The 19,106-nt window shown below is 34.7% G+C and overlaps 1 protein-coding gene across 2 annotated transcripts in view; it reads right to left on the bottom strand.

The window, feature by feature from the left end:
• The window catches only part of KCNH8 (potassium voltage-gated channel subfamily H member 8), a 340,790-nt gene that overhangs the window by 55,130 nt on the left and 266,554 nt on the right, over window positions 1-19,106 (bottom strand). For both annotated transcript variants that reach the window (XM_032267464.1, XM_032267473.1), the window contains 3 exons: window positions 15,250-15,449; window positions 14,134-14,383; window positions 8,567-8,781 (listed from right to left, as the gene is read on the bottom strand). In XM_032267464.1, coding sequence (XP_032123355.1) covers window positions 8,567-8,781; window positions 14,134-14,383; window positions 15,250-15,449 — 665 coding nt within the window. The remainder of the gene's footprint in view (window positions 1-8,566; window positions 8,782-14,133; window positions 14,384-15,249; window positions 15,450-19,106) is intronic.

The raw sequence follows: 19,106 nt of genomic DNA, 5'->3' as shown, positions 1-19,106 counted from the left end.
CCCACCAATGAGGGAGAACATGCAGTGTTTGATTTTCTGTTCTTGCGTCAGTTTTCTGAGAATGATGATTTCCAGGTTCATCCATGTCCCTACAAAGGACATGAACTCATCATTTTTGATGGCTGCGTAGTATTCCATGGTGTATATGTACCATATTTTCTGTGTCCAGTTTATCATTGATTGGCATTTGGGTTGGTTTCAAGTCTTTACTATTATAAACAGTGCTGCAGTGAACATTCGTGTGCATGTGTCTTTATAATAGAACAATTTATAATCCTTTGGATATATACCCAATAATGCGATTGCTGGATCAAATGGAATTTCTATTTTTAGGTCCTTGAGGAATTGCCACACTGTCTTCCACAATGGTTGAACTAATTTACACTCCCACCAACAGTATAAAACTGTTCCTATTTCTCCACATCCTCTCCAGCATCTGTTGTCTCCGGATTTTTTAATGATCGCCATTCTAACTGGTGTGAGATGGTATTTCAATGAAGTTTTGATTTGCACTTCTTTAATGACCAGTGATGATGAGGATTTTTTCATATGTTTGTTGGCCTCATATATGTCTTCTTTTGAAAAGTGTCTGTTTGTATCCTTCACCCACTTTTGAATGGGCTTCTTTGTTTTTTTCTTGTAAATCTGTTTTAGTTCTTTTTAAATTCTGGATATTAGCCTTTTGTCAGATGGGTAGATTGCAAAAATTTTTTCCCATTCTGTTGGTTGCCAGTTCACTCTAATGATTGTTTCTTTTTCTGTGCAGAAGCTCTGGAGTTTAATTATATTTGTCTATTTTGGCTTTTGTTGCCAATGCTTTTGGTGTTTTAGTCATGAAGTCCTTGCCTATGCCTATGTCCTGAATGGTTTTGCCTAGGTTTTCTTCTAGGGTTTTTATGGTGTTAGGTCTTATGTTTAAGTCTTTAATCCATCTGGAGTTAATTTTAATGATGTTTATCCTGTGCATCCTTTGCAGATTGCTGGGTTATATATATATTTGTGTGTGTGTGTGTGCGTGTATCTACTTATGCATGAATCTGCAAAGGGAGTCAAAGTCCACTGTATTTTCCTCAGGATATTTTAACATGTATATTGATAGTCTAAAGTGTCAATTGTTTTTCATTATAACAACTCATGATAAATCAGGTGATGATAAAGAGTGGGCCTGTTTGTGGAGTTTGTTCCAGTGAAATTGTATAGCCTTGCATTCATATCTCATTGGTTGGATTACTGTAGGTTTAGTTTATAACTTTTTTTTAGTCTAACAGCATAAGTCCTCAAATTTTGTTCTTTTTCAAGATTGTCTTAGGTATTGACAGTCTTTGGTATTTCAATTTATAGAAATTCCTTTGGTATTTCAATTTATAATTAGCTTATAAAATTGTACACTGGCTTAGTTGAGTACATTTTAATTTATGCAAGTGGCATTGTTTTAGATCTCATTCTGTTTCTTGTCTGGTCAATAAATACTACATTTTACATATCTATAATACTGCCACTGCTACATTGAATTCTGTTATAGATGCACCATATTTTACTGAACCTGGTCTTCCAGTGATGAATACCCAGGTTGCTTTTAACTCTTGTCCACAATAAGTACAGCTACAGTGAACATCCCCATATAACCCCCTTTAGAGACCTGTATGAAAATCTTTTGGATTCATTTTGGAATTGAAAGGCCATAGGCTGTATATATATTTGAATGAACTAAGTAGTGACATAGTTTTCTGCAAAATGGGCACAGAAGACTGTATTTCCCACCCATAACTGCATAAGTTTCTATACAATTAAACTCCTCCATAAGGTTGGTATCCTAAGAATTTAAAAATTTATATCATTGCTTTTTATTTTCATGTTTATATTGCTAAAGTTTTTGAGCATACTTTTTGTGTGCTTCTTGTCTTTTGTGTTTCTTCATCTACACATTGCCTGTACATATATTTTGTTCATATTTCTAACAGTAATACTTTTTACTTTTTAATCAAACCCTTAAGGATTCAGACATCATGGATATATTCTTCCATTATGTCCTGCATTAACTTTATGCATACTACTAGTATGAAACTTTTGCATTCAGTTATGTTTATTTATATTTGTGTTCACTTCATGCATAGGACTAATCTGGAACTTTTGCAATGAATTATTATATAGGTATAATTGTCCCTCAGTATCTGAGAGACTGGTTCCAGGATGTCCTGCAGATACAAAAATCCTCAGATGCTCAAATCCCTGATATAATAATAGCATAGTATTTGCATATAACCTACGCAAATCCCCCTGTATATTCTAAATCAGTTCTAGATTACTTATAATACCTAATACAATGTAAATTCTATGTAAATAGTTGTTATATTGTATTGTTTAGGGAGTTATGATAAGAAAAAAGTGCATATATTTGGTGCAGAAAACATTTATTGATGATTTTGATTAGTGGTTGGTTGAATCCCTGGAGATGGACTCTATAGATAAGGAGGGCCAGCTGTATTTGTTTCACTTGTTGGTCAGAACTCTGAAGTATTCAATTTTGTAACTACTTGGTGATTGATATATAGAGAGATGGAAATTAAGATATTATGACAAATATTGAGGTTTTAGGCCACCATGGGTCAGTATCACAAACCACTAAGAACCATCATATATGTCAAAGTGCAGAGAAAGCTGCTGAAGGTGGGCACTCAGAGATAAGGACTCCCTTATCTCTGCTGCAAGGACCCTCTCTGAACTTTGGTTTCACCTCCTGTCATTGAAGACAGGAATTCAAAGAACTTCACTAGAAGCCACTGGCTGTCAGGAAACTGGGGATGTATTCTTCCATTTACTAAAGAGGTCAGAAGACTAAAGGAGGAGACTTGAGTTTTTAGCTGATTGGATTATATGTCAATATTGGAATATTGGGGAAGAAATTAGGTCATCATTATATTTAACATTTTATTAGGTTTTGTCATTTAAAGATCCCTCAGTAAGGTAAAACTAGAGAATTTATCATTTTTTAAAATAGCCATTGCCATAGGTTGTTCTACAACCACAACATCATCAACAAATTAGTGCCTACCACATGCAAAGCACATAAGAAATGCTTATATATAGTCATTACCAGTATCTTATTTTCAATATACTAGCATCATTAATTTTAAAAACGTATTTTGAATGCTCTTCATTTAATTTGTTCACAAGTTCAAAATTCTTATGTTAAGAAAAAAGAAATTTCACAACTAACAACAGATACATTTGTGCTAAAATTAATTTTATAGAGTTTACCACAAGAAGCAATGAAGCAAGTCTCTCATGATCTGCATACATAGAAATAGCTAAATTGAACTATGTCATTACTGGAACTATCCAGGAAATATAAATGAGGTCAAATATGGAAAACACAATGATTGCATAAAATGCATAATTAGCATGAGGTTAAAACAGTGCTAGCTAGCCTTTTCAATAAACTTACAAAATATTTTATAGATTTAAATTAATTTTCCTGTGAGAATTGCATAAACTGTCATTCTAAAGTTATTTAATTTATCACAGTTCTAGGAATCATAATCTTACTGCTACATGCATATTCCTTCTAAATTTTGACTATTTATTAAAGTGCTTTTTGTCTTTGCTTTATTTCAAAATAGGTTGACTGTCAGTCTTCCCTTTACTCAGATATTCTGGTAACTGTCCGTGTCACCAGATAGTACATAAGCTACCCAGAGTTAAAGGTGACATTCAGGAGGCAAAATTAGAAAAACACAAGGCAACTAAACAGAGAGTTACATTAACAAGTATGAGAAATAATGAGGAATTTGGGATTAGAGGGGAGCATACAAAAGAGGAGAGGAGAAAGCTAAGACCAATAATAACTGGCTGAACAACATGGCAGAGTGCCCACGTGAATTTTAAAAATAAGAAAATATAGATGTTACATTTATGTTGTGTGCATCTCCATTTTGCAAATGTTCCTCCTTCCACAACTCATCACTTAAATTTCCACGAAGGCTTTAACCACAGAAAATCCTGTGTGATTGGATATTTTTGGTTTTGTCTGTGAAAATCAAGGAAAGGGGCTTGGGCTTTGTTCTCCATTTGGTCTGACAACAGAGTAGAGAACAGGAATACATAAGGTAATCATCAGAATGTAAGTTCCCCTGAAAGTCATAGTATGCTTGGGGAGGACCCAGACTTTTCCCTTATGGTACAAACTTATAGAAAGAGAGTTCCAAACTTATCTAGCCCTTAGAGGGCATAGTATCCTCTAGGATCTCAGTATATATGAATAGAAGTTTTGAGGGATAAAACATCAGGAACTACAAAACAATGAAGGTCCCATCTGCCTTTAAAATGTAACCCATAAGGAGTCCACTTTGAAAAGAAGCAATTTTGGTTCAGGCTGTGATAAAGTAACTTATATTGAACTAGCCCTCCAGTCAAAAGTAATTATCAAACTGCACAAAGTTCAAAAAATAACTGAGTATTAGTCTGTTCTCATGCTGCTAATAAAAACATACCAGAGACTGGGTAATTTATAAAGGAATGAGGTTTAATTAAGTTGCAGTTCAGCATGGCTGGAGAGGTCTCAGGAAACTTACAGTCATGACAGAAGGGAAAGCAAACACGTCTTTCTTCACATAGCAGCAGGGAGAAGAATGAGTGCTCAGCAAAAGGGGAAGCCCCTTATGAAACCATCAGATCTTGTGAGAATTAACTCACTATCACAAGAAACGGATGGAGGAAACTGCCCAATATTCAATTATCTCCACCTAGTCCCTCCCATGATATGTGGGAATTAGGGGAATTACAATTCAGGATGAGATTTTGGTGGGGACACTGTCAAACCATATCAAACTACTTGAAGGAATTTGAGAGAAATCAACTCAGATAAGACTTGAGGGACTGTGATCCCTAACAAAAGAGAAGTGCACCAATGAGAGCTTCACATTCAGCTAGGTATTTTTCTGCAGGCATTTGCTATTTCATTATAAGGTAGAATAGAAGAGAGGAGAAAGGAGCATCCTTACCAACTAAGGAGACAGAGAAGTTCAAGTAGACCAAAGCATAAGGGATTTGAGGAATACCAGAGATAAGTAAACTGCATTGATGTTCCCTTTAAGACATTAGGCAACTCCTAACTTACTTAAATAGCAAGGGGTAGTCCTCTAAGAAACAGATTAAAAATAGCACCTAGAAGGGTAAATTGAAGAGTTTGTATATGGTGTTGGGGAGATGGTGGCTGGAGCTCAAACCCTGCTAAATAGGAAGAGCCTTGGCAAACATACTGTGATTTCAGCTAAGACTCCAGAAAAGCTGTTTTAGAAGTAAAGGCTAGATCTTAGAACTGAGGGCAAACTTGAAATACACCAGCTTAACAAAGCCTAAAATAAATTATGGACAGCATAATTTATACGGTTTGCTGATATTCTTTCTGCCCATGGAAAGAAAATCTTATTTTGAGGAAAATGACATGAACAATCTTTAATAAGCAACATCTATATTTAAACAAAATTCTGACACCTGCTTTTCCTTTTTAAAAAAGAGAACTAAATTACCAAAAAAGAACAAATGACCGAGAGAGACAGAAACAGATAAAAATAACAATGAAAATAATTCCACAGATAATTCAAGTATACTGGGATTTAGAAATTACTATAATTAATGTTCTAGCAAATAGAAAAAAATCATGAAAAATTTATCAAAGATAAAAATTCTTTCTCCACATGCAGAAGAATAAAATTAGATCTTTATGTTACACCATATAGAAACATAAATTCAAAATGAATAAAGAATTAAATGTAAGAACTGAAATTGTTAACTCTAAGAGAAAACATAGGGGAAAGCTCCATGACATTGGTCTGGACAATGTTTTTGGATATGACTCCAAAGCACAGGCAACAAAAGCAAAAACAGGTAAATTGAATTATATCAAATTAAAAAGCTCTGCACAGAAAAAGGAAACAATCAACAGAATCAAGAGACAATCTACAGAATGAGAGAAAATATTTGTAAGTCATACATCTGATAAGGAGTTAATATGCAAAATACATAAGGAACTGAAACAACTCAATAACAAGAAAAGAACCTGATTTTTACAATAAACAAGTGACCAGAATGAACTTCTCTCAAAAAAAGACTTACAAAAGGCCAACAGCAATATGAAAATATCCTCAATATTGCTAATCATTAGGAAAATGCAAATTAGATCCATACCTATTAGAATGGTTACTTAAAAAAAAAAACAAAAAAAAAAAAAACAAAGATAAACGTTGGCAACGATGTGAAGCAAAAAAAAAAAAAAGAAAAAAAAAAGAAAAAGCCCTGCACACTGTTGATGCAAATGTAAATCAGTATTGCCACTATAGAAAGCAGTAGGGAAGTTCTCTCATTTTCATTACAGCATTATTTCATAATAGCCAAGATATAGAATTATCTGAAATGTCCAACAACAGACAAATGAATAAAGAAAATGTGGTATATATACACAATGGAATACTCTTCAGCCTTAAAGAAGAACATCCTGTCATTTCACCAACACTGATGAAACTGGAGGTCATTTTGGTTAATGAAATAAGCCAGGTACAGAAAGACAAATACTACATGGTCTCAGTTATATGTGGAATCTAAAATACCTTAAACTCAAAGAAGCACAGAGTAGACTGATGGTTAATAGGAGCTGGGGCTGGAGGTACAGGAGAGATTAGAAAGATGTTGCTCAAAGGATACGGAGATTAAGTTAGGAGTAGTAAGTTTAAGAGATCTGTTGTACAACATGGGGACTCTAGTTAATAATGATGTATTATACACTTAAAAATTGCTAAGGGAGGCGATTTTAGGTGTTCTCACCACAAATAAATGATAAATGTGAAAAAATGCATAACTTAATTAGTGTGATTTAGCCATTCCCAAATGTATACATATTTCAAAACATCATTTTGTATGCCACAAATTTTTTAAAAAAGATAAGGATACTTAATAAGTCAAATAAAAGAAAATAGTGATTGAGATCCAATATTTCCCACTTTCCCATGCTGAGGAATATTAGCAATTCTTCTCTCTGCCCTAATTTCTTCTTCTCTTTGATTATTTCCACTGCCCCTAACTCATCCTCAGTCTTCAAAACAGTTGTCCTTTTATGCTGTCAAATAAATGAAAACAGAGATTGAGATGCAATATTTCCCACTTTCCCATGCTAAGGAATATGAGCAATTCTTCTTCTTTTCCTAATTTCTTCTTCTCTTTAATTCCATCCCCTAACTCAACCTCAATCTTCAAAACAGTTATTTTATGCTGCCATAGAGAGCATGAAAAACACCTGCATTTTTAAAATTCAATCTACTGATTAAAAGACATGAAAGCGATTTCAAGAAAAGGCAACATATTTAACAGAAACAATAGAAGTTTTAAAATCTGATACCTATGTTGAAACTCTGTCCCAGCTACCTGCAAGTTTGTGTGAACATACACACGTGACTTATCCATTCTGAATCTGTTTTCTTTCCCATAAAAACAGATCAAGACTTACCTTAAAGATTTGTCTTAAGCAATAAATGAGATGCTTTACATAGGTAGAGTGCTTAACACATGAAAAGTAGCCAGCAAATGTTGGTACCTCCTCTGTTGTTTGCTATCAACAATGGAGAGAAGCACATATGCAAAACTGGTAATCTTGAACCTCAGAATGGGACATTATCTACATATTTATTGTCATTAGTCCCAACCAAGATAAAATAATATGCAATTTACATTTTCTTTCTACCCTTCAAAGTAGAGAATATTGACGACTGACATGAGTATCTGCACAATATGGGTTGGTCAAAACCATAGCTTCTTAAGTCCATCGGAAAAAAAAATGAGAGTTACGAATACCTGGGGCAAACCTCAAGACAGCATATAAAGGCTTTGGTTGTTACACAATGCTATGCATGCCTTGGCTTGCCTTTCAACAATCATTCCTATTAAATCATGTGTATCTCTGAGACATCTAATGAAGTCATGTTCACGATCAGCTTAATCACAGGATGCAGTACAGTACATATTTTGACAGGAAAGCTGTTTCTCTAATTCAAAACATGAAGCAAATATATAATTGTATAAAATGTTCATTATGCTTTCAGTGTGACAACTCTTGGCTTGAATCCTTTTATGCATATTTATTCACTTTAAGATAGACTGTTTTGTGTACCATTAAATATAAGATTATTTTTAAGCAAAATCTGTGTCAAGCAATTGAAGTAGTGAACAATTACAAGCACAGAAAACTCTGAACCATATACTTTATCCAGAAATCTTTAAATTCTGGAGAAATCACACATCTCTACCTAATGTTATATATAATTGAAATCAATTCTAGCTATAAGCATATGAAAATAAACAAGAAAGAAACTGAGTTGAGAAGTTATCCATGAAAAAGATTTTCCTAGGATGTTAATAACAAACTCTAGGTTTGGCTTCTAGCTAATTATTTAATTACTTAACTGGTGGCTGAATATTCACATCTTATATATTCAGAGTGACATCTGCCTTTACTGTTATAAGTGATCTCCAGGCCCAATGTTATTAGATCTCAGCACTAATTAGAAATGAGACTTACATCACTTTCATGACCTTCTCGGAGGTTGTATGTGAGGTCATGCTGAATGTCTTCCACGAATTTGTGAGCATATTCTGGATAAAGGTCTAGCACTTCAAAGAGTCCTTTGAGGATGATGCACTGGAGATCACAGTAGGTTAAAGCCTTCACATCTGCATTGGTCTTGATCACTTGGTCCTTAATTGATAGATTTGCTCCAATTAAATCCCCTTTCCCTAGAAAGAGAGAGTTCATTTTCAAAAAAAGCAATCTTAGGACTGATAACCCCATTTGACTTTACAGGCTTCATTTCTCAGTGAGATTACACTGAAACCTTGGGGCAGGACTTTTCAACTTTGCCATACAGTAGCGTCACAGCTGGGCCTTAGCTTTTATTTGTTTTATGGCCATTTTGCTCCATTTCATAAAGAACCAAAAACTAACAAATTTTAACTAGCAACAACAAACAGCAAGCAAGCTATATCTTTGGAAAGTTATTAGAACAAACGGCCTCTACTTGCCATTCAATAATTTTTTTAACTTTTTAATTTTTCATTGTACCCAGCATTGTTTAAAATTTTTACTTTTTATTGTGTCCAGCATTTGTGGAAGCAAAGTCCCTGGTATATAGCAGGCTTCAATACAAGCCTATTTTATCAGATTTGACAGTAAAAGGAAACATGTCAAATTGACTATGAATACCTGAGTTTTTCATAAATGTGTATGTCAAATAAAAAATAAAGTTTTAAAATTATTAGATTATAAGTAGATATTACCTTCAAGTTAGTACTGGACTTAACCTTGAAATTTAGCCTGTTTTGGTAGAAGAAAAAATAGACTAAAATCTATATTTTTAGACGCTAGGAATGATAAATAGCCACATGGTGTGGAAGAATTTAAATCTTATTGTTGTCAATATTGCTAAACTTGGAAATTTTGTTTCCTGTATATTTCATTAGAAATCTGACTTGCTGCTCAAAACTCAAAGCTGGGTACTGATGCAGGATATAAATAGAGCCAGAATGTTTTGAATACAGAAAAAAAATTTTAATTTTGTATATTTGAGGAGAATTTATCATGATGCAGTCTCTTGTACAAAGGCATTCACATTCGCTGTTAAGCAACTAGTGTCTGCAACAACTTTAGGGTCATCATCCTTTCATACTTTGGGTTGCCATGGCATGGCTATTTCAGTCACAGTGACACTCGCTATAAAAACAGCACCAGCATCTTGCCAATCTTGGCATCCTAGAAATAATTCCACTTTATATTTTGTTCAATGAATGTTTTTGGAGAACTGACCATGCATGCTGGACCTTGTATTGAGCTCCGGCAAGCAGGTACTGGTGAATACCAACATATTATTCACCTCATTACCTAAAACTACCTCACTAATTTTACAGTCTTGTGGACTTCTTATTGTTTAGATTTAGGACCTTTAATTTTAAATAACTTTGGGTCTAAGTATCCTTATTTCTAAAAGACAAAGATATCTATGATCCCTTATGGGCTTCATTTTTCAGCATTATATGATTGATCTTTGCTAATCAATTATTCTTTCATTGAAAAACATAAGGTGATGGGATGCATCTTCAAACCACTCAGGTTAGAGCTATAGCTTATGTTTAATTATAATTAGGCAGACTAATATTCTGTGGAGAGTACATTTATTCATGGTTTGCCATTTTCTTTTAAAACAACGAAGAAATCGGTGGGGAAAACACCATTACCTGGACATGAAATCAAGGTATACAAGGCAAACAAATTCTAGCGCCATAACAAATTCCTGCCCCTACTCTTTCCAGGTATCAGATTAAGAAATGTATGCATGTATTGACTGGACAAGAAAGTTGCTAGAATAAGTTTATGGTTGGACAGCTGTTGTTGTGAGGAGGAAGAACATTATTTTTTTTTCATTGGCAGAGTGAACGTGTGCTAACTATCTACAGGTCAAGTATTATGTCATGTATTTGCTAAGTTTATCCAAGTAGTATTGATTTGAATTAGCCCTATAAGGCAATGTTACCATAGGTAAAGTAAAATAATCAATCTCTATTGAAATAATGTTAATCACAGAAAGTAAATATTAATAATATATTGCCTTTGTTTGAGTTTAGTCCCAGTACCACAAACCAGTTTTCAGAATGGTCATGCGGCATTTTTTACTTTTGATATATATGAGGTAGAGGCAAAGATGTGAAAGTGTTATCCGTGTTAATCACAATTTATGGAGAAACTTGGGGCCAGGAGCAAAAGGTAATGAATTAAATCTTTCAGCCATAAATAGTTTTAAAAAATATAACAAGAAAGACCCAGTTGGATCATATTTGACTAGCAATGGAAGTTACATAGAAACCACTACATTTGCACTTACTGTGCTCTAGTATCATCGATGATGCGATGATGCCCTCATATTCTGTTCCTAAAACTGCTGCTAGCTACCAAAATTTAAAATGTACCACAATTACAGAAAAATCCACATTATATCTGTTTAGAATGTTGCATTGTATTTACTTACATTAATATCAAACCATAAGATTCTGAAGAAAAAGTCTAGATGCCCTCTTAGAAACAGGCTGAATCATTAGGCAGACTATAAAACTTTTAGTGGTACTAAGGAAAAATCAGTAAAAGTATTTTATTGTTAATGTTAAGTTTTTGAAACAAATTAAGAATAACTGTTAATTCTAATTTAGAATCACAGGATGATAGGGTGACTGGCCTTTAACTTCATGAAGTTGAGAAGATGCCAGAACGAGTGTTAAAGTCTCCTCTTAAGAAAGAAAACAGACACACACACACACACACACACACACACACACACGGAGCCTTACTCTAATATTGAGTTACTCTAATATTGCATCTTACTCTAATATTGATAAAGAAATGGCCATATTAGTAGTAAACTCTTAGTGGCTATTCCATGCCTTTCTGTAAAGTAGAAAAACATAAGAGGATGAGATAAGAAATGAGTCACAAAATTGAAAGACAAACGCTAACTCTACTCTTTAAGTGGTAAACAAGTCAACATGAAGCAGTGAAAAGCATATAAGTCTTTCATCATTCACCAGGGTCTATCTCTTCACCTTTAATTTTGGAAATCATCATACTGTCTTAGTCTATTCAGGCTGCCATACTGCAAACTGGGTGGCTTATAAACAAAATTATTTCTCTTAGTTCTGAAGGCTGGTGTCTGGTAAGAGTTCACTTCGTGATTCACAGATGGCACCTTTTAGTTCTGTCCACACATGGCAGAAAGGGCAAGGTAGCTCTTTTCAGCCTCTATTATAAAGACGCTAATCCCATTCACTACGGCTCTGCTCTCATCACCTATTCACCTCTTCAAGGCCCCACCTCTAATACCATCATATTGGGGGTTAAATTTTGACATACCGATTTTGGGAGGACACAAACATTCAGATCATAACACACAAATAATAAGGTTGCAAGTTTTAAATTCAATAATGGGCATAAAACATCCAGCTCATTAGGGATTCAATAAATATTAGTTCTCTTTTTTATCTTCCAAAATATAATCTATTTTGAAACTTACTAGCAGAATCCACGATAGAAGCCCTACAATGATTATATAGAATAATAGTTTTTTAAAAATACATTTGCACCGATTTAAGGAATACAAGTGCAGTTTTGTTACACAGATATATTGCCTAGTGGTGAAGTCTGGACTTTGAGTATAACCATCACTCGAATGGTATACATCGTATCCATTAAGTTATTTTCACCCTCCCCACCCCCCTCGCCACCCACCCATCTTCCACTTTTCCTAGTCTTCAGTGGCGGCTATTCCACACTCTAGGTACACCTGTATACTGTATTTACCTCCCACTTATAAGTGAGAACATGTGGTATTTGACTTTCTTTTTCTGAGTTACTTCACTTAACATAATGGCCTCCAGTTCAATCCATACTGCTGCAAAATACATGATTTCATTCTTCTTTATGTATGAATAGTATTCCATTGCATCTATGTACCACATTTTTAATCCATTCATCCATTGATGGACACTTAGGTTGATTCCATATTGTTGCTATCGTAAACAGTGCTGTGATAAACATGAGTGCAGAGTTTTTTGTTTTTTGTTTTAAATTAAGAGAAATAGGTATTGTTTAGACATGGAAAAAGTCCTGAATACAGAGTCCAAAGTGTTAGGTTAGCTTTGACTTTAGATAAAGAGGGAGAATACCTTTGCCATCTGTCTCTCTGTGTTGACACAGGCTTAAATGAGATCTTGTGTGTGAATACACTTTGCAAGTAATTGTTTACAAACATAAGGTTCTTAAAAATGAAAAATAAAAAGTACTGAATTCACCCCTTTTTATTAGTACAAACTCTAAACATTTGTATCTCATGCTGGTGTTTGAAATATATCCTGAATTCACTGCCTCTTCCCATCACTGCTACCACCTTAACTGGTCTCAGACCCCATCATATCCTTCACTTGAGTTTAATTTTCATGCCGGCAAGGATTTTGGCTATTTTCTTTTTTGCTGCATTCTTGGGGGTTAGAACAGTACTAAATTCATTCATAGGCCCTCAATAAACATTAGTTGAATAAAGAAACAAAAATTAGAGTTTTTGTTTTTTTTTTTTTGAGACACTGTCTCTCTCTCTCTGCACACAGGCTGGAGTACAGTGGCGCTATCTTGGCTTACGACAACTTCCACCTCTCAGACGCAAGCGGTCCTCCAATCTTAGCTTCCCAGGTAGCTGGAACTATGGGCTCCTGACACCAGGGCCAGCTAATTATTTCTATTTTTAGTAGAGACAGGATCTGTCCATGAGGCCCAGGCTGGTCTTAAACTCATGAGCTCAAGCGATTCACCTGCCTCGTCTCCAAATGTGCTGGGATTACAGGCATGAGCCACTGTGCCTGGCCTAGAGTGATTGTTAAAAGAGCCCCACAGAAAATTGTAAATAGGATTTTTTATACATTAACTCTGCATGACAATTTTTGTCATCTGCCTTTTATATTTCAATGAAGACCAATTATGTATTAATATTGAGAGTCAATTCTGTGGCACAAAAGTTTGACAATATATCTTGTAAGTTTTCTTTAAGGAGGTAAAAAGAGGCTATAGTCACCTTGACAGTATTAGGTTAATGACTGCTATGAGAGCTTATTCTTGAAACATAGTCATTTTTGCTCTATTTCTAGCACAGATAAAGTTTAATTTTTGTGTTCTCTGAATTAATTTTCCACAAAAATAAACGCCCTCTTAAAACAGAGCAGCTATTTCACCAAAGGTAGTATACATCATGATTAATAATTTGGCTTTAGGAAACAAAAATAACTGAGTTCATTTTCTTACTATGTGGTCTGGGCTAGTTAAGTAATATCTATTCATGTCTAAAATGGAGATAATATTTAAACTACTGGATTTCTTGCAAGAATTAAATCATATGTTGGATATAACACTAGGTAAATAAACTCATATGAAGAATACTCCTGAGTTCATGTCTTCATCCGTTCTTTTCCTACTCTCAATAGCAGTTTTTTCCCCCATTTCATCTTCTTAATTTATGCTCCAGAGTCAAATTTCATAGAAGTTTTTCAATTCAGACCTACCAAGAATAGCCAGCACCATGCTGTCTTTAAGAACTTCCATGGAGCCCGAGCATACAAAGTAGATGGCCTGCAAAGCATCCCCTTGACGCAGCAGATACTCCCCCGGAGCACAGAAAGAGGTTTTGATGTGTAGAGACAGAGACCTGAGGCAGCCCCGGCTGGCACATTCAAAAAGGGACAACTGTAAAATCTCCTTGTTCAAGTGCATAGTGATGTCAGAACGCAGTTCATCTGGAAAGTCTTTCAAAAGCTGTCAGAGAAGATGAAGGAGGAAATCAAATTGGGGTAAGTGTAGTCTAACTGATTTACTTCGCAAGACAGCAGGGATGCTCTTCCTACTGTCTCCTGCTGTTTGGCCATCCAGCATACAGAAGAGGAAATCTAAGTATGTGTAATCCTGGAGAGATTTTTTTCAGTGACTGTGATTTCAGTTATGTGCTACTGAGTAATCAACTGACAAGCAGTCTGGAGAAAGAACAAATTAATAAAAGGCTTTAGCAGGAAAACATATGACTCATTGTGACTTGCTTCTCACAGAGAGTCCTGGTCAGGACAGAAGATACGGAATTTGGACCCAATGGTGATTATATGAAGAGGGAAGAAACCAGTTAATCACTACTAAATGCTGGTTACAGGTTAGGTTGGTGGGTTGATGAAATAGTTGGTTGATTTATGTAATACCTTTTTTTTTTTTTTTATCATGGTAGTCTGGGGTGTTTCTGGAAGCATAAAGACAACCCCTTTGATGGAAATTTTTTTAACTTTCTTAATGTTAAAGGGAAATAGAAACTTGATTCATATAATTATCCCAGATTACATTGTTAAATTATCATAATAATTGATTCCTTTGAAAAGAGACAATTAGAAGGAAAATAAGTCCACTTGATTTAACAAGCAGCAAGTTAATAAAAAACTTTGGTCAATCCAAATTGGCATTCTGAAAACAGAAGCCAAAGCAAGTGAAAGAAGATGGATTGGGATTCATGAAGAATTAAAAAAAATAAAGGAATAAAGATGTTGGTGTGTTTTCACTTCTGATACCTGCATTAGAGCATCTTGCTTTTACCCTAGAATATATGCTTTCTGCCTGAAAACAACATGAGAAACGAACATTACCTCATTTGAGTCTATTCCATTGTTGACTGACCAGGTTGTCTGAAAATATTCGAGCATCCTCTGCTTGAGTTGTTGGGGCAGGTGATGGACACGGATGAAGTCTTTCAGATCCTTAGTTCTAGTGTGATAGAGGGACCACCTGGAGTACATCCTCTGTATGATTGCTGTCACATTTCCAAACACCAGGGCGTGCATCAAGGCTAGAAAGAACAACACAGTATATAATGGAAGAGAAATAAGATGGTGGAGCCCACCACTTAAATCTAAATCTACAGTCTATCCTGTATTGGAGCAGAGCTTGCTTATATGGCCATGTTGATACAGCTATTTTGGTATAGGCATTTTGGTGCAGACAGTGTGTCAGGGGAAAACCTGAAGTAGTCATTTTGACTCCATATGGGTTGATTAGAGTAAAAATATCTTTAAAAGTACTCAATAATATGCAAAATAGGCCCCTTTGATTTATCTGTTAGCTGCCATTCTGGTTATGAGAAACTTTTATTGGAACTCGATTTACATGTATATTATTTTAATAATTATGTATAGCTTAATAGTTACAATAAAATTTCTAGTTTGATAGAATAAGCTATAAAGTTGTAGTTTAATAACTATTATAGTAACAAATGAAACTAATTTTTGAAATAAGTCTATTATAACTAGTTAGCCTTTGTGGGTATTTTAGTCTCACCCCCCAAAAAAAGCCATCATTTAAAATTCATTTTAGAATATTAACTATATTTATATTAATGCAGATATGGAGGAGGTTGTTAAAAATGTAATTGAAGATTTCTTGAGCGGTCTGAAGCTCCAATACCCGGCCCAACCCCAGCTCTGCAGTACTTTATTTGAGACCATTCAAGAAACAAATGAATTCACAGAGAAAAAGATGTATTCTACATAGAGTTATTTTTGCCACCATGAGATGCACCAGCAGGGTACATGTATATGGGACTCTTGTTTCAATGAGGTTTGTCAGCCAGATAGTATTTAACCTCCATTTTCTTGCTAAGCCTGCCCTTGGAGCCTGCCCCAAACCTACCATCAAAGTGTAATTACATGAAAAAAATTTGTTTACCAGAATTTGAGAGCATATGGTGATTTAGGGTGAATATTTCTTCTGGAGAACACAGATGACCTGTTCAGAGTGAGAGGATGGACCTCATATTCCAGGAATTACCCACTTTGGGAAGCAACTAGGTATTGTCAAGCCAGAGAAGGAATGACAGGATTTTCCACTCACTAGTCATTAGCAGAACGGAACTGAAATGGTCTAAATAAACACCAGTGGATAATCCAAGAAGGCCTTGGACATACCTGGAACTGGGAAACTCAGAGAGAGATGAGGGCCAAGTACATTCATATTTATGGATAAGTCAACTCTAAGTAACATTCAGATTTTATCCCTGATCCTTATTCTGGGACAGGATTGGGAATTAGGTGAAGCTTATGAGTTGGGTGAAATCATCTGTTTCAGTAATTTGGGGGCTTAAAAAAAGACTAAACATTTAGTAGCTTGTCTATTAGTATCTATCAAAATGTACCTGTATCAAAACTGCAGTGTCCAAGGAGCTATGTTAAAAATTTCTTAGCTTCATGATGGATACATTAGTGGAAATATGTCAACATGTTATTACCTCTATCCTCCTGAATGTTCAGTACATCCCCAATTCAAATCTTGTTTCCCCCCTACATTTAACAGAAATTACAGAACACTGGAATAGTAATTGAATTCTAATCTAACAATGGAATTAAAATCCTTTCCCAGGTAATATATCATCATTTCTCTATGGAATAATAGTCACTATGTCTATAAAATCACTCCCCTCATAACTTGGCCTCAGTATGTTGGAAAAGTTACTAGAATAGGGTTAAACTTAGGGTCTATATAAAAAAGGCAATATAATGTTGCAGGGAGAATATGAACTTCAGAATCAGATCTGGATTTTAATACTGATTTTGCTACTTAATTGTGTGAACTTAGTAAGTTATGTAATTCCTTTAAACAGACTCATGTTAAATGGGAATACTAATTATGTTAAATAGCCTTTACTCATAGAACTATTTCAAGATTTAAAGAGCTATATATTTCTTAAAAATTGCCTAGTATATGTATGAGAAACCAGTAGTTGCTCAATTCATGTTAATTTTTCTTATGAAAGTGAAAAGTATTATCATGAATTTTCAGCATTCTCAATGCAATTAAGTTTGAGGAAAATGACCCAGATTTAAGGTTTCCCTGTAACCTCTTAAATAGTAAAGAGCGGCTCTTAGTAGACATAGCTTATTGATGAGAGAAATTAAAAACGTACTTAATAAATGCCTGACACATGCAAGAATGTGTAAGTATGTATTCCTAAATGTTCAAAAATGAAATGTTTCCCAACAGGTCAAAAATGTTCCATGAAAAATATATATCATGCAACAACTAAATGTTGCGTTTGTTCTTCATAGATTCTAAATAGAGGTTCGTTCTTCTGTATTGTTTTAGAAGTGCAGCAGTTTTGATGCTTAAATATCTTATTTGGAAGATAAGAGCTCTATTTTTGATAAACACTCACCAAAGAAAAGAACTGATTCTGCTCCAAGTCAAAGAAATTAAACATCGATTTCAGGCTCCCTTAATATACTTATGGGCTAAGTGTTTGGAAGCTGTACCATCTTTAACACTATGTAATAGTCTTTTCATGGAGATTAAATCGAGTACGGAGAATAATTTTGTTTCATTTATTTTAACATTGCTTTCCTTAATTATGTGTGTGATTTTAACTTTGCTTTGCTTAATTATAATGTGTAAAGCACTTAAAGTAACAGAAGTAATATGTTCAGTTTTTTAGCATCCTATTTGTACTTTATCAATAAAATGAATTAATGGATTAATTGTAGCATTCATAAGTGTTGTTGAGAAGTACTAGTCTATGTCTGAGTCACCACAATTTCAAAGTCTCATTTCAGCATAGATAACTACTTCTAATTTAAGTAGTTAGAAAATAAAATTCTGGTTTTCATAGCCTTTCATTTTCCAAAGTTATTATGACCATTCTGTCACTGGTTATCATTTCACTCTGGCAAAGAGTGTGTGTAACTGTCAGGGAAAATCATTCCATCTGCTATAAAAGTTTGACGCAAGAACTTCTGTATCCAGGTCAGTTTGGAAATTATCGCTTACTTTTCCTTTATTTCTAGCAAATTTGATGTATATAATTCTTGAGTGTTAGACCTGCTGAGTGTGTGGGCATCTCTTTGTGTGTGTGTGTGTGTGTAGGAGTTTTGCATAAAATGCATTTTGTAAAATCTCATCTCAGTATCAGGTCCTGGAAAGAACCTCAACAATTGGCATCTAAGAAAAAAAGTAAGCGGTTCTCAAATGAAAGAAGTGTTTCTATAGAACTGCCTGTCTTTCTCTTTCTCTTTCCCTTTGTCTTTTCCTTTCTCTTTGCATTTCCCTTCCTTCTCCTTTTCCTTCCCCCTTCAATTTCTTTTCCTGAATTTTGGACAACACTGATCTCCTGGGGTGTAGCATCATTGCTAATTAATTTAGCCAATGATTTTGTGGTGGCTTTGGAGGCTAAGTAGGGGAAACTTTCTACTGATATAAAAAGAGGCCAGAGCTCAGGTTTTGGGTAATCTTAGCTGCCCTCCTTCTCTCTCCCACCTCCTCATTGCTCTGGAAATTTCCATTCTTGGTTATAAGTATACTGGCTCGTGGATGGCAGATGGCAGAGAGAATAGAGATGAGAAAAATTTCCTAAATGATGAATTTAAATGGCAGTGCAAAGACATCTTGAGAACAGCCTGAATTTGTGAACACCATATCTCATGATATGGATCCAATAAAACTGTCAGGGTAGTGTGTGTAT

The sequence above is a fragment of the Sapajus apella genome, unplaced genomic scaffold, assembly GCF_009761245.1.
Source record: "Sapajus apella isolate SASKATOON/1434 unplaced genomic scaffold, GSC_monkey_1.0 scaffold4, whole genome shotgun sequence".
Lineage (NCBI taxonomy): Eukaryota > Metazoa > Chordata > Mammalia > Primates > Cebidae > Sapajus > Sapajus apella.
This window is presented reverse-complemented; position numbering and strand designations above follow the sequence as displayed.